This window comes from Rhinichthys klamathensis, unplaced genomic scaffold (genome assembly GCF_029890125.1).
Source record: "Rhinichthys klamathensis goyatoka isolate OS25496 unplaced genomic scaffold, OSU_Roscu_1.1 h1tg000111l_1, whole genome shotgun sequence".
Classification (NCBI taxonomy): domain Eukaryota; kingdom Metazoa; phylum Chordata; class Actinopteri; order Cypriniformes; family Leuciscidae; genus Rhinichthys; species Rhinichthys klamathensis.
This window is the reverse complement of record NW_026606649.1, coordinates 12,959,798-12,976,373: the sequence shown is the minus strand read 5'-3', so window position 1 is coordinate 12,976,373 and position 16,576 is coordinate 12,959,798. Positions and strand designations below refer to the sequence as shown.

General features: G+C 35.7%; 1 protein-coding gene across 2 annotated transcripts; it reads left to right on the top strand.

Annotated features, from left to right (window-relative positions):
* Positions 1-387: 387 nt before the first annotated feature.
* On the top strand, positions 388-13,291 carry si:ch211-195b13.1 (STKc_SGK domain-containing protein). 2 transcript variants are annotated; one of them, XM_056254540.1, is made up of 12 exons: positions 388-486; positions 8,669-8,744; positions 9,675-9,782; positions 9,902-9,959; positions 10,050-10,133; positions 10,219-10,350; positions 10,446-10,558; positions 10,672-10,795; positions 11,505-11,600; positions 11,876-12,031; positions 12,120-12,209; positions 12,767-13,291. In XM_056254540.1, the coding sequence occupies exons 1-12, from the start codon at positions 453-455 to the stop codon at positions 12,932-12,934; spliced, it is 1,239 nt and encodes a 412-aa protein (XP_056110515.1). In that variant the 5' UTR covers positions 388-452; the 3' UTR covers positions 12,935-13,291. The 2 variants fall into 2 exon arrangements, with proteins under 2 accessions (XP_056110515.1, XP_056110514.1); XM_056254539.1 differs by lacking the exon at positions 388-486 and adding an exon at positions 7,881-8,032.
* Positions 13,292-16,576: the final 3,285 nt, after the last annotated feature.

Genomic DNA, 16,576 nt, shown 5'->3' with positions numbered 1-16,576 from the left:
GACTGCTGTAACCTGGAAACTGGTTTCCCTATAGGGCGGTACCAGGACACTCGTGAGACGAGCTGCTATCCGACACCTGTCGCTTTGTTTTGTTTGCAAGACTCAAGAACAAGGGAGGCTGGAGATCCGTCACCAGTTTTTGGTTTCAGTTATCATTGAACTATGACAAAGACCAGGAGAGCAAAAAGAGAGGCGAAGAGATACAGAGCAAAGAGTGATGAGGCCAATAATTTGCTGATCTTTGAAATTGAAGCGATGAGACCGCCTCTAACAATACTGCAGCACTAGAGAGATTTAGACACACACCTACACACACCCGCACACACATACTTGTTCACATGCAAAATGTTTCAAAATGATGAACTGCTGAGAATACTGCGCTTTTAAAAGGATTTCTGTCAAAGCACAATAAAGAAGAAGGATCTACTTTGGACTGAGAGATACGCTGTTAAATGACGATGAAGACTGGGAAGAAATCATTCATAGGTAGGAAGTTTTTCAACTAAAAACTGACCAGTATCACCCTAGTTGTGACAAAGTTTGTAAATTTTACAGGTAACACTTCACAACACGGTTTCGTTTGTTAACATTTGGTAACTACATTAGTTAACATGAACTAACAATGAATAATAATTCTAAAGCATTTATTAATCTTAGTCCATGTTAATTTCAACATATACAATAGTTAAAATCTGTAGGATATCTGTTAATATTTTTATGGACCTAAGCTAACATGAACTAACAATATACAGATTTTGTATTTTAGTTCTAATAACTAACCTTAAAAAAAGATAAATAAATACTGTGACAATGTACTGCTCGTTGTTAGGTAATGTTAGTTAATGCATGTTAAGTAATGGGACCTTATTGTAAAGTGTTACCATTTTGCTTTACCTTTACAGAGTACTGCTCTGTCCTGTTTAACTATGTGAAATGTTACTTCTAAATCTCCAATTTTATGAGATTTATCAAGATGAAATTATATTTTCATTGATCTTTGAGAAAAGGAGATGTACTCTTTCAGAACCAAAACCTTCTTTTTTGGTTCAAAATGACCATTTATTGAAACTGAGCTGCAGAAACGTGTTATACTGAACTGCATCAAACATATGAATACATCAACATATCACACTCTTTTAGTAAATGGACCATTTATTTATATAAGGGTCAAAAAGAGTAGGCAATGGTCTTTAAAAAAACTGTAATAAAACTTGGTCCCACTTTATATTAGGTGTGCTAACATTTAAATTCATACATTTGATACAATGCACTTATTATGTATAAATACATATTTTACATTATACTTATATTATTAAAATGTACCTGCATGTAATTACATCTATAATTACACTGTTGTATTGTTGTTACCCTTTTAACCCACTCTTGAACCTAACTATACCTCCAAACCTGTCCCTAACCTTACCTGTACCTCACCCCAATAGCAGCAAACATGATTTGATATACAGCATAAACACAATAAGTACATTGTACTTATTCTTTATGTAGGCCTGAGCACATTGTATTTAAAGACACCTAATATACAGGTTGACTGTAAACTGCACTCGCTGTAACAAAGGAATTGTGATGCCGTGCGCCTATAGGGTCATTTGTTTATGCAATTTTTGCAACCCTGTTTCCAAATTTGTGGGACATGTCTAAATAAAGCTTAAAAGCTCTGTGTGATGCTTATGATCATGAAATAAACAACAATATTACATATTACAATATTACATTACAATATTTACATTTAAAACAATTAAAAATAAAGAACTATATGAGTAACAGGATAACAAACAAAAGGATAACAAAAAAATTGGCCTAAATTAAGCCGTCACTAAGTAGGGTTAGATAGTTGAGGACCAAACGCTTGTTTATATGCATTTACAAATATATATTAGTAATGAAAGAACAATATTTACAGTAACTTGTGTAACAGGGTTGAATAGTTGTTCTTGACAAATGCAGCTTACACCTCAATATTTAAAAGAACTATATAAAAAAAATGGAATGAGAAAATGTACTTCTCGTCATCTTGTAGAACAGATCTGAATAAAAATATGTTAGCTCTTAGGTGTCGCAATTTAGAATTTTTTTGTAATGAGAGAAAATCAGGTAACAAGGTTACAAATGCAGGACATTGCTAAATATTGGGTAACACTTTACTTGAAGGGGTGTACATAAGACTGACATGACACCTTCATAACCATGACATGACATATGTCATGAATATGAAGTAGGGTTTATGCATGTTTATGACAACTGTCATTAAGTGTCTTTCGCTCAATAATGACATTTTGAATGCAAATATGACATTGTTTAAGATGTCTTTGTTATGACATCTTGACATAAACCATAACATCATAACCTGTCAGTGTCTTTGTCAACTTGACATTAAATTAAGTTAAACTGTCATGTGGTTGGTTTTGACATTGGCTGTCATCAGTCCGTTATAACTGTGTCATGAATATTTTTCGTGACCTCAACAGTGGTACAAATTGAATTTGTCATTAAACAGTTATAATGGCTTCATGACAGCCAATGTCAAAACCAACCACCTGACAGTTTAATGTAATGTTAACCAGTAAAGCTAAGTGGTTTCTTAAGTTTGATAGTTAATCTGCTATGTCATGTTTATGACAGGTTGTGTTGTCTTAGTAATGTCAAGTTGTCATGACAAAGACACTGACAGGTTATGATAGGTCATAACAAAGACATCTCAAACAATGTCATATTTGCATTAAAAATGTCATAATTGAGCGAATGACACTTAATGACAGTTGTCACAAACATGCATTAAACTTCCTTCATATTCATAACATGTGTCATGTCATGATTTTGAAGAGACTAAAGCTCTGAGGAAAGACACACATAAAATTCCCATGTTAAATGAACCGGATGTTGCGGCAGACTTCTGTATTGTTATGTATTTCTGAGGGAAACTGAATATGAACTAGAGGGCAGGGCTTGATTTTCACACACCACCTCACCATCTCTCGCTGACAGCAGACTGAGGTGTTTGTTAAGGATGTTTTGCCCAAGCCGTCAAACTGACGTCATTAGAAAATAAACACCAGTCAAGGGAAGGAACTTTTTAGATTTCACTAGGGTGGCAGAAGTCATTGGATGTGTATATTTTTCATGCCAGGTTAAATAACATTTTCTCAAATGTGACATTTGCACCGCCTTTATAAAAAGGTCAATTGATATTCTGGATTTTGTTTGGAGTTCCTTCTTTCGCCCTCACTTTTTGTACCTATTATAAGTTTTTCATTTTGCAAAAAGGAAGCAATATTACCGATAAAATCATTATCACGGCACATATTGTGTTTAGTAGATCAGCTTTGCCAGTCCATCCATTCATTCATTCATCCATCACAACAGACATAATCCACTTTAGTCTGATTTAGTTGTCTAGGCTTTGATCTCTTTGGCTTTGTTTGTTTCATCTGTTACCTGGGTGAGCAGGATGCTCTGTTTCACTTTTACATTCAACCTACTTCATGAGCCTTCAACACATAAATACACATGGCTTAATTGTGTATAATTTATCAGCGCACTTTATTCCAATGTTTGATTATTTTTCCCTCATAAATGTCTTGTTTCATTTAGAAACAGGTGTATACATCACATTAGAAAATAAGGTCCCATTTTAAATTAGGTGTCTTTAATGTACAATGCACTTATTGTGTACATACATGTTTTTTTACATTGTACTTGAAATACCATGTAATTACAGCTGTAATTAGTTAATTTCTGTAATTACATCTGTAATTACACTGTTGACCCTTCCCTTAAACCTTAACCAACCCTACCCGTGACCCTCCTCAATAGCAGCAAAAGTGCTTTACAATACAACAACACATTAATGTACTTATTTTTTATATAAGTGCATAGTTAAGGACACCTAATATAAAGTGTGACTGAAAATAAAATTGGTTGTGAATGCTGTTTCATGTTAACTTCAATTCTTACCACTCAGAAAGAGAAACAACTAGTTATCTCACACATATAATCCTTTAAGGGGAAATACAGTAACGTGAAACCCCCAAACTGAGGCATTAATGTCACGAACACTGAAAGATTTCAGCAGACTTTCTGTTATAGCAGTGACTCAATCAGTGTCAATTGTTAACAAAGAAGATTAGCTTTGGGATATAATTATATTATTTAATGATATTATTTGGTGGAGAAAAAAAATGCTTAATCTATATAAATTAATATGTCATTATTTATATTTCTAAGTAACTATTTCAGGCCATTTTCAATAGATTTTCTCTAACACTTTCCAATAAGGTTCAGTTGGTTACGTTATGCATTAGTTAATGAATTACTGTAGGTATCATGAACTAACAATGAACAATACGCTTATACTGTACATTCATTAATTTAGGTTAATGTTAAATAAAATATTTAACAAATTAATTTAGCTATGATTTAATGATTATTTATTTATAATTGAATGATTTTACAACTAATCATTTCTTTAATTTAAATTTCTTTAATTTAAAATTGATATTAAATTAACTTATAATACATGTATAATATTTCAATTTGTATAAATTTACATTAAAGGACGAACATTAATTAACAATCAACAATATATTTATAAACTTACATTAACTGCTAAACGCTGTAAAATAAAAGTTTAGTGTTTTTAGTTAATAATACATAATGCATTAACTAATGTTATTGAACCGTATTGTAAATGGTTTCCATTTCCTCTTTGCAGCTATTTGATAGGCTATATTAAATTTATGGATCGTCTTAATGCAGGATTCACCCCAAAATGGCAATGAAGTGCTCCACCAATGGTACAGGCCTACTAATATTCATGTAACTTGTTTTCTAACTCATGTCGTGTCTCCATTGTAATCAACATAGTAAGCAATAGTTAACAGTTGAAGAACACCCACCTGCAGATGCCTCAATGCCCATTACACAGCTCCCATTGAGCTCCAAACACATTACAGAGAACAATACATAGATGAGGCATATGAAGGATGAGATAAGAGAGAGAAAAATGCAAATAGGGGGAATCACGAATCAATTTGTAAAAAAAAAAACACAGAAGTGAGACATCCAACATCAAGACCACGGGACTAAGCTAATGGCAGGTAGAGAAATCAATCTATTATACATGAGTGTGTGGGCATGACGTTGGCGCAAGAAAAGGCAATCGGCCCTGAGCAGTGAGAGGAGGTGCAGAAGTCAAGAATAAACTCCCCCTTCTCTTCAGATGATTCACTTCCTGCCCACCAGAGTGTGGCAGACGGTATCTGACCGAAAGACACTCGGCCTGTTATGCAAATGCACACTTTCAGTCGACCTGCGTCTCCACGGTAACGTGGCATGTATAGTAACAGGAAATAAATAGTAATAATTGGATCTCTGACAACTATGACAGAATGACTCATTCAAAGGACATTCGGTGAGCAGCGGAAAGACTTTGCCACCTGTGCGCTTGGCATATGAGATACTGTTACAGTAACACGGTTATGTGTAAATATGGGGAGGTTATAGTGGGAGAAGGAAGAGACGAGACGAGACAAAAAAAGAAAAGGTTTTAAAGCTGAACCACCAGATATAGTCACCTAATGGATAATATTGTTGTTTCTCTTACCTAGTATCGGCATAAACAAACAAATATTTACTTATTTGAAAGGGTATTAGGTTATTAGAGCTTTTGATTTGCCAAAAAAACTAGATTGCAAGTAATCATCAGTCTTTTTTCATCAGTACTTACAGTATATTGTGTTTATTTTCATAGAAGAGTAAGACATTTTGGGTATATAAAATATAGGAATACATCGAAATGGCTTGAAATCTTACATCTGTCTATTATTCATCTGCTGAAATACAGTGGAACCTGATAAGCACTATCTAGTATTCCACTGAATAACTTCCCCATCTTTTTGTTATTTGAAACCTGCTCCAGCTGAAATTCCCAGCATGGTTCCTCCTAACTGCTATCTGAAAGATAGGATGTTTGGTTGGATACAAAGCATGTAACTCTTAAGTCAGGTAATGTCATGCCACCCGATCCTGCTTGTTTAAACAGAACTTGGCAAGGCTCCTCATCTACAGGTGATTTTAAATCTCTCAAAAAGAACTTATCCTCTTTGTGTAAAATGAAAGGATTCCAGTGGCATTATGTGTAGACTGGATTTACAGATAGAACAGGTTATACATTCCAGAAGAAGTGGAAATGCAAATGTGCACCAGGGTTATTGTTGTTAAAGCAATATTTCTCTTTTTTATTTAGTTTAACTTGATGCAGGCTACTAAAATGACAAACATAAATATTAAAAATTGATGAAAACTATAGCCGTGTATATATATATATATATATATATATATATATAAGACTAATACAAATTACAGAATCTCAAAAAAAAAATCATTTAACTTTAAACTTAAAAAGAAAATGGAAAATATAAAAATAAACACAGAGATTTTAAATCCGTTAAATCCCCAGGGGGCCGCAAGAGTATAAGGTGGTCTGCAGAAAACTGTATGTTTAAAGTGAAAATATTAATATATAGGCTATGTATAAATCTAACTGTATATAATATAAAAATAATATTTATTTAGTAATAATATATATTTATATAAATACACATTAATACAGTTACATTACATATTCACTGTAAACATGTATATAATACAAAAAATATATTTATTTATATAATATATATATTTATAAATATACATATCACACAGTTACATTATATATATATATATATACACATTCACTGTAAACATACCCTTTTCTGCAGACCCCTTTATACTCTCTTGTGGCCCCCTGCGACCCCAATTCAAAATCCCTGGGTTATATCTTGTCCCCCTCCCTTGACTGACCGGACAAATTCTGTATTATAAGATCGAGGATGGCATCAGGTTATGACACACTTATATAACTTACAGGGTCAGTGGACCACATATGGAGAACAGGCTGAGAACTAAATGATGTGGCTCAGAGTATCGGTTTACGTAGCCTTGATGGCGCAGCCTCCTCACCCTTGACCTGGTCGGATTGCTTGAACATGGTGGCTTGTTCGCAGATGATGAGAATCTGTTAAAACACAGGCTTTAACAGATTAATATTGTACGTCATTCTCAGTAGGCCTAAGTAATGGGGAGAATATTTTAGCACATCTATTTAGCACAGGAATGTCTTCCATTAACCATAATCTCGTGCCATGTGCATGATCCAGCCCTAATTTCACTGAATGCATTTCATTTCTCATTTTTTACTGCTTCACTCTCTTCTTCGTCATTACTGATAAGGATTAGAAGTTAATCTATTACTCTGTGATGAGATGCGGTGAGCCAGCTGTGTAGCAATTTTCAATTGAGAGAGAGTCAGAAGCTGCGACCGAAATCGCCTACTTCCCTACTATATAGTAGACGAAAAACAGTAGGCCTACTATCATGTGACAAAAGCAGTAAGTCTATGTCCAAATTCACAGTAGCTACTGATAAAAGAATAGGCAAAAAGTACCTGGATGACCTTCTGCTTCCAGCGAGATTCTGGTGTGCATATGATACTATATAGAACATACTTTTTTAGCAGCCCTGAAGTAATAACTCATATTCAAAATAAGAACCTACTCGTGTGATTTGGTTCACTTGAATGGAAGCGCTTCCGCCCCCCTTGCATCGCCTCCTACCGGTGAAACAGAGATTCGTGGGATCCCGTGACATCACATTTTGCAAGTCTCCTCGGTTACCCAAGTGATGTCAGAGCCTCGCCTCCACAACCACGTGTTCCGTATAAAAATACGAGTCCAGCGCTGGCGGGGAAAGACAGTAGCGCTGCCCATCCAACAGCCTGCCATCAAAACCCGTTAGTGCGCTTCGTCAAACTCAAACGGTTCGCTGCTGGGAGATCAGCGCGTTGCAATAAAAGGCTTCTAAAGGAATACATTCATCCTGTGGATTTATTCTTATAAAATAATAGTGATGGCAGTTACTCAGGCTGGATGCGACTTGACATACTGCAAGATGAGGGGGATCGTGTCCGTTCTCACCGGTACGTCTCTCTCAACAGATTCGAGTTATTCGAGTTATTTTGTTTGAGTTATGTCTATAAAAGACTTTGCTTATTTGATTATGCTTTAGAAAAAAAAGATGCAATATGTCAAAAATGCAATTAAACAACTGTATTGGGAGAGAGAAAAAATGTCTTTAGAGGTGATAGCCGTTTTTTTGTGTTTGTACAGTCTATTTTAATTAGGTCTATCATTTATTTTTTCTTTAGTCGCATTTAAAAATATATATTGCATGCATTTTTATTCGGGTTTAATTGTTTTTACATTGGTTAAGTAAATTTGGTGGTCGGTGTTTCAAGAGAATGAAAGAAATGATGAAGTATCGTTCGTGATATGTGTACAATTACAGTGAGCAATGCGGTCTGTTGTGTAACACTGACACGTTCTTGACATTAAACCACATTCACACGGATCCTGAATCACAGCATGTATATTAGCTACATGATTTCTGGCATAGACCTGACGTGCAAATGATTATTTTGTGGATGTCGATTACCTCTAAGATTTTTTTAAGGGTTTCCCTTCTCATATTGGCATTTCCTTCAGTTCAAATGCAGGCTGTTAATGACGTCAGCTGTGGATTTCCTTCTGACGTAAATGGTTATTTTTCATTTCAGCTTTTATTAAAGAAAGGAAGATGGGCTTAAACGACTTCATCCAGAAGCTTGTTTCCAACCCTCCCATTTGTCAACAGTAAGTATCCCAACATTTAATTATATGAAAAAACAAAAAACAAAAAAAAAAACATGAGGCTGCATTTTTACCTACAATTAGCCTATCCATGTAGATTTTTGTACAGACAAAACACATAGGCTATTGAACAAATAAGAGCATATATGATTTCTGTGTTTCAAAGTCAGCAAGAAAGTGGTTCAGGAAATTTCCATCATTCATTCACCAAGGCAACACTGTAACCTCTGGTGTAACCTGTAATCCCATCATCGGACTTTAGCTGTACATTCTGCTAATTGAGTAGGTTAATCTGTACCGGCAAGATAAAGCCAAGCACAAGAATAGTGCTCTGCGAAAAGCAGCTGTCCAGGCCGCCGCTTGGCTGCAGTAAGCACCTTTGAGAAAATCCCTAATGTCCCCAGACGAGGATAAGGGCCTGATTCAATTAAGCGCGGCCCATTTGGTCTTATTCAGGTCGGACCAGTGGAAAATTTCTCACCGCATCTTTACCCTCCATATGCTCCACAATATTCATTCATGATGGAAGATGCTGGGGGTGTCCCTCAATAGATTAAAAATCATAATTTTGGGGCAGGAGGACTGATTTTATCTGGTTTCAATAAAATAGTATTTGATCTATATTTTAGTATATTTATGTAATGTAATATTCTTGCACCGATTGCTGCTGTCTTGTCAGGTTACAATTTTAATCAAGTAATTTTGAATGTTCCAAAACCAGAAATGGCCCATCATAAACTTCAACAACACTGCCATCTATCTGTGTGCAAAGGCATTACAAGAAATAAGTCATTTAAAGCAGTGGTTCTCAACCTTTTTGACTGCCCAACACAATATTTGAACCACTCAGTTTGTCTTTTGTTTTTACAAACTGTGGGTTTTAAACAAAGCTAACTATCTGAAATATAAATATTTTTTATCTCTTTTCTCTAGTGATGAGGTTGGTTCATTCTTAAAAATAGATGAAAACCAGAATGAGGAGCTGGAAGAGAATCACCTGTGTTTGACCAATCCCAGGAGCTCTTTGGCTGAAGAAACTCAGTACGTAGTTACTCTTCCCATCTTCTGTTTTCAATCTTTTGTTTGGTTAGTTGGATTTCAGTCAGTCAGGCTGCTTGCTGTTTGCATTACTGATGTGTTTTTTTTAATTTCCTTAACAGGATCCAACCTTCAGATTTTGACTACTTAAAGATCATTGGGAAGGGGAGCTTTGGAAAGGTGGGCAACTTTTCATTTTTTATACAGTCAAGATGTAAACATTTATGTCATATTCTAAACTGAGAATGCTAACTGCGTCTTATTCCACAGGTTCTGCTCGCGCGGCACAAGGAAAGCGAACAGTACTATGCTGTGAAGGTGCTACAGAAGAAAATCATTCTGAAAAAGAAAGAGGTAAGACCTAATGCAATGCTCTCATATAGATGTGAAAGCACTTCGCCACAATCATAATAACAATGACACTCAAAATGTTTTTCAGCAAAAGCATATCATGGCGGAAAGGAGTGTATTAATGAAAAATATCAAACATCCATTCCTGGTTGGGCTGCACTACTCTTTCCAAACCACAGACAAACTGTACTTTGTGCTAGACTACGTCAATGGAGGCGAGGTTAGTAAACAATGCATTCAAAGCCTGAAAGAGGCCATGCCTCAGCTTAAAATAGATGACTGAATTCATGAACTCTTGGTGTTTTTCTTCTGCAGCTGTTCTACCACCTCCAGCGTGAGAGGGTGTTTCTGGAGCCCAGGGCAAGGTTTTATGCTGCTGAGATAGCTAGTGCTCTCGGTTACCTCCACTCACTGCACATCGTTTACAGGTATGCGAATGCCTGCAGTGCCTTCTAGTGGAGAAGTAGTTGAACTGAGTACTCGATTCTGTTCATTATAATGGTGACCATGGGGTCTTACCTTTACCTGTCAATTTTCACAGAGACTTAAAGCCAGAGAACATCCTCTTGGACTGTCAGGGCCACATTGTGCTGACAGATTTCGGTCTGTGCAAAGAGGGACTGGAATCAAACGGCACAACCACAACGTTCTGTGGAACTCCTGAGGTAGGTCATTCATAAACGACTATCTTGTGAAAAAGAAGTGCGCTTAATTGTATTGAACGTGCACTTCAAATTAAAAAGTTTATTTTAAAAAAAAAACTAAAAAAAAAAAGCAGATTATAATATAATAATGAAATAGAGGGCCACACTTACGTGTAGGCTACTTAAAGGGAGTACACTTTCATGACTGTTTAAAGTACACTTTTAAAATATCAAACTAAATGTTTTACATTGAAGTACATTATAAATAATTATCATGCTTTAAAGTACACTTATTTTGTGTTTACTAACATACTAAAGCACATACAAAGTACTTAGAATGTTAACTGTAGTGTTATTCAGTATTACCTTTAAAGTTTAAATATATTAAACATAATAAATTGCAACTTCATCATTATATATATTTTTAAACAAACAAGTTTCAATAGAAATGAAATTAAAGTATATTATAGTTTACCATAAATGCTTCAGTACATTCAGCAGTATTAATGATACTGTATATACATTTCCATTTAATTCCAGTGTCTGAAAACATAGTATTCAGTTCACACTTAAGTGTATTATTTTAAAGTATATTATTTCTGTAATACGTGCTCTTTTATCCAAAGGTGTACTTCTTTTTCACAGGGGAATATAAGATAGTTTGTCTATATTTGACAAGAAATTTGGATTTAAACAGTGGTTTGATTTCTTTCTCTTTTTTCCCCCACAGTACTTGGCACCTGAGGTCCTCCAGAAACAGGCCTATGATCGTACAGTAGACTGGTGGTGCCTGGGATCAGTACTGTTTGAGATGCTGTATGGACTGGTGAGAATACCTTTTGCCTGGAAAATGACTAGATCGGTTGTACACTGTAAAAAATAATAATTATTATTTCAACTTAAGAAGTGTTCAGGCTGCCTTATAATTGTAAGTTTAGTCAACTTGAAATGTGAAGTTGTACTAAGTGATAACTTGGAAATTTGAGTTGACTAAACTTAAAAATTTTAAGGCATTTTAACACTTGAAACAACCATTTATATTACATTGTAGCAGAGGATACATTTAGCAAACAATTCATCTCTCGCACTTTGTTTTTCTAGCCTCCATTCTACAGTCGCAACACTGCCGAGATGTACAACAACATCCTTCACAAGCCTCTAGTCCTGAAGCCTAATGTGTCCAATTCTGGCCGTGACCTGCTGGAGGGTTTGCTGCACAAGGACCGTACCAAGAGACTTGGGTCCAAAGATGATTTTGTAAGTGGAAAAACACACCAGTGCTACTCGCATATGGTTTATTTTCCGGAGATTTGCGATTCTAATTCAAACTTTTACTTATTTGTAGCTGGAGATTAAGTTCCACAGCTTCTTCTCTCCCATCTACTGGGATGACCTCATGGCCAAAAAGATCATCCCTCCTTTCATTCCTTCAGTGGTAAGTTTATAATTTACCTGCATAGTAATAATTTGTAATAATGCTAATACTAAACTTTTTAGTACATTTTAAATCTTTATGTTTTAATAATCCTTTGTTGTGCTTTAAAGAAGTACACTTAGTTTGAAGTGTTGACGTACATACTAAAGCACATGTAAAGTATTGTGGTGTGTTTTTCAATATTACATTTAAAGTTAATATATTTTTAAATAAACGTCATCATTACAAATATATTTACAAATATACATGACATACAAGCAATGACATTAAGGCAATACATCACAGGTGAATAGAGTATGTTTGGTGTATGCAAGTGCTACTAAAGTTTTAGATTCCTGGTTAATCTACAGATGCAAATACATAAAGAATAACAATAAACAACTTTCTTTCCAGTAGTCTACGTGTTATGGAAGCAAAATAGCCCAAAATCGTAAAATTGACCAGTGCATGAAAAAATGGTTTTGCTTGTAGTGTCTTGCCTTAGAGTATATTTTAGTTTACAATAAATCCTTGTCCTTGCATAGAGATGTAATAAATTGTCTCTATTAAATCTACAGAGTGGTCCCACTGACCTTCGGCACTTTGACCCAGAGTTCACACACTTACCTGTGTCGACCTCCCTATGCAACACTGATAACCTGCACATGACCAGCAGCGTACGGGAGGCAGCTGGAGCATTCCCAGGTTTTTCTTATGGTCCAGCGGCTGACCATGCCTTCCAGTAATAGCCTCCGTGACACCATCCAGAATGTCCATTCCAGCATCGGGACAGAAGAAGGACCACAGTGCGGGACACTTAGCTCTTCCAATTTATTTGCAAGTACGACCTGGCACCACAAAGGGACATTGATACAACCCGGATACTCGTGCATGCCCAGGAGGAACATGGGACGTTATAGGACTACAGTAACAACTTCCAGAAAACATGAAATGTGTGCCAATGGTTGCAAAGAGGACCTGAGCTCCTAGAGAGAGAGAGAGAGAGAGAGAGAGCGCTTAGAAGTGCCTGAGAATTTAACTGATGATCTGTGAGAGGAGGGAAACAGGCAAATTAACTGTGGCTGAGATGATGGCACCAGCTACTGGGCGAAATGCCTTCTGCGATCTTTTATATTTGATCAAAATGTCTTTGGATGATGTTTTATTTAATTGCATTTTTCATGCATCGTTGCACAGTGGAGGTAAAGGATCAAGAAATGTACAAAATATATGGATGGCATACACCAACCCCTACCGGTACAAGAGGATACACAGGCTGTACGACTCAAATATCAATACATTTTTAATGAGTACATTTATTATCTTCTTTCTATTGACAAATGTTAATTTGATAACTGCAATATTTATAATACTGCATTATTTTAGTGCGGTTTGGCTTAACTCTGGTCCTACTCAGATTTATATTAGAAGGGAAATTAGTTTAGATTACGAAGCCACAAGGCTTTTAGCTGTGATTATTTGTCTGATTGAATAGAAGACATCCTGTGTTCCTCCTAAAATTAATATTTTGTCTTACAAGCACTTTCTTTCCTTTTTTCTCCAATGCCAGCACTTTTACACAATATGCCAGACACTGTTTCTTGGGAAGGCAATTTTACTAGTGTACATCACATTCTTTTATCATACATTTAGTGAGATGGATGTATGTTTTAAACATCCATTTATCATCACTATCTGAAGCGATCGCTGTTTACCGAAAACACAGCATGTCGATTAGATTGTATTGAAACCACCTGCATCACATATAGAAGTTATATGTACTAGCCCAAAAGGAACTGTCTTTTTTTTTTGGTTCAAATTGTGCCTGTTCAGCTAATTTATGTATGTTGTGATGCATTTCCATGTGTGTCTATCATTCCTGTCAGCATCGTTCTGGGTTGGACAGGGACATGGAATGCTGTGCAATAGAAATGGTGACTTGAAAGAGATGTGAACAATTTGTCATGCAAGACGTTGTTGAGACAATTGAGTGGCATCGACTTAATGATGAAGAGGGGTTTGGATGCCCTCATGAAATGCATCCCTATTTTAATTGTAATATATTTCATATCATTGGACCAGTTATGTGCTATACAATGTTTTTTAGATAACTGCAAACATGGCAATATTGATAATGTTTATTTTCTTCCATTTTTGGAAGTTATTCATATATTGTTTTATATTTTTCCATGTATATTTATTTACATGTCACATATTTTACCTCTAATGATCAGAGTATTAAATTCTTAGATTGATGAAATATTGGAGAATGATCTATTTGAATGCAAAATAAATATTTGAAAAATGAATCCCTACATGTCTACTTATTCTTCACTTTTGTTTTGATGTTTAATTTGTTCACTTAATTTTTTAATTGTTCAGTTTTGGGTTGTGAATCTATCCATCCAGGGTATTTCATTGCCCACAGCCTGAGATGCTGGGATCACGGCATCTCCACAACCCTAAGTGACATGGGAAATAAATGAATGGATGGAGTAAAAAAATGCTATTATGCTCACCAAGGCTGCATTTATTTGATCAGAATACAGTACAAACAGTAATATTGTGAAATATTAGTAAGATTTAAAACAAGTTTTCTATTTGAATATATTTAAAATAAAATGTATACCTGTGATGGATGGCAAAGCTGAATGTTCAGCATAATTACTCCAGTTTTCCGTGTCACATGGTCATTCAAATATGCTGATTTGCTGCTCAAGAAACAGTTCTTATAATCAATGTTAAAAACAGTTGCGCTGCTTAATATATACAGTTTATGGATGGATAAGGTAAATATTACTAGATCTAGTATTATGGCCTAGATCCTAGTTATATGATCAAGGCAGTGTGAGTGTGATCTGTTTGGCATTTTTATGTTGATACGGTTTATTCTCAAAGTGACAAATGATTCCGGCAGATTCAGGGAATTGTTATTTTAGTGCATCTTGATCTTGCTTTTGGCACAGTTAATAATGGGATTATCCATGACAGCTTAAAGGCAGGGTAGGTGATTTGTTCCAGAATTTTTTTTTTTTTTTTTATATATGCTGGTTGAAAGTCCCTTCACATCCTAATAGCAATCACTAAGTTATTTGGCCTAAATGTATTTATATGTATATACTGTATATGTCTGTGGAAAACGTACAGCAATAAAATGTTAGTTCAATCTTTGCATTCGATCCGAATGCAATGATACAATGTCCTACCTGCCTGTCAACGTATGTATTTACATAACTCCGCCATCCTGCTCACACAGACATCAGCGTGTTTTATGCTATGCAGAATTAGACAGACGTCAGTCACAGAGCACCGCAACTGAAACACCAGCCACCTTTTACAGTTCCTTCTGAACCAAAACAACAAGCTTATACTGCGTTCACGCCATAACTACTGTGATTAGGAAGAGATGGAAACCTGTGACGTTATATTCGGAGCGGTTCGTGACTCGAATTTATGAGTTTCAATGGCAACACTATCAATGCCGAAATTAATCTGCAGCAGTCAGGTGGTACAGGTCAGTGCTCTTTAAGTTGTTTATGTTCATTAGTATTGTAATGTTATGTGTTTTGAGACATGAGGTTTTACACCATCTCTCGTGGCGCTTTTGTTTGCTCCATGCTGTACGCATTCATGTGATTTGAAGGAGGCGTGGCTTTGGAGAACCTCTAAAGGTAGGGTGGGATATTATGCTTTCAAATCTGGCTCACTATTGCTAGCCTCAAAATTGCCAACCCTTCTTTTAAGTCAGTGGGTGGGATAAAGTGCAATAAAGTATTAAAGGGGTTGTATTCTTAAAGGGATACTCCACTTTTTTTGGAAATAGGCTCATTTTACAACTCCCCCAGAGTTAAACTGTTGAGTTTTACCGTTTTTGAATCCATTCAGACTTTTAGCATAGCTTAGCATACATCATTGAAGTGGACAAGACCATTAGCATTTCTAAAAAAAAAAATGGCCAAAGAGTTTCGATATTTTTCCTATTTAAAACTTGACTCTTCTGTAGTTACGTGCAATAAGACCGACGGAAAATGTAAAGTTGCGATTTTCTAGGCTGATATGGCTAGGAACTATACTCTGATTCCTGCGTAATAATCAAGAAACTTTACTGCCGTACCATGAGAGCAGCAGGCGTAATGATATGACGCAGCGCCTGAAAAGAGTTCCGTTGTGTTGACGGAGGGTAGCCTATTTTCAGGTGCTGCGTCATATCATTACGCCTGCTGCTCTCATGGTACGGCAGTAAAGTTTCTTGATTATTACGCAGGAATGAGAGTATAGTTCCCTAGAAAATCGCAACTTTACATTTTCCGTCGGTCTTAGTGCACGATGTAACTACAGAAGAGTCAAGTTTTAAATAGGAAAAATATCAAAACTCTTTGGTCATTTTT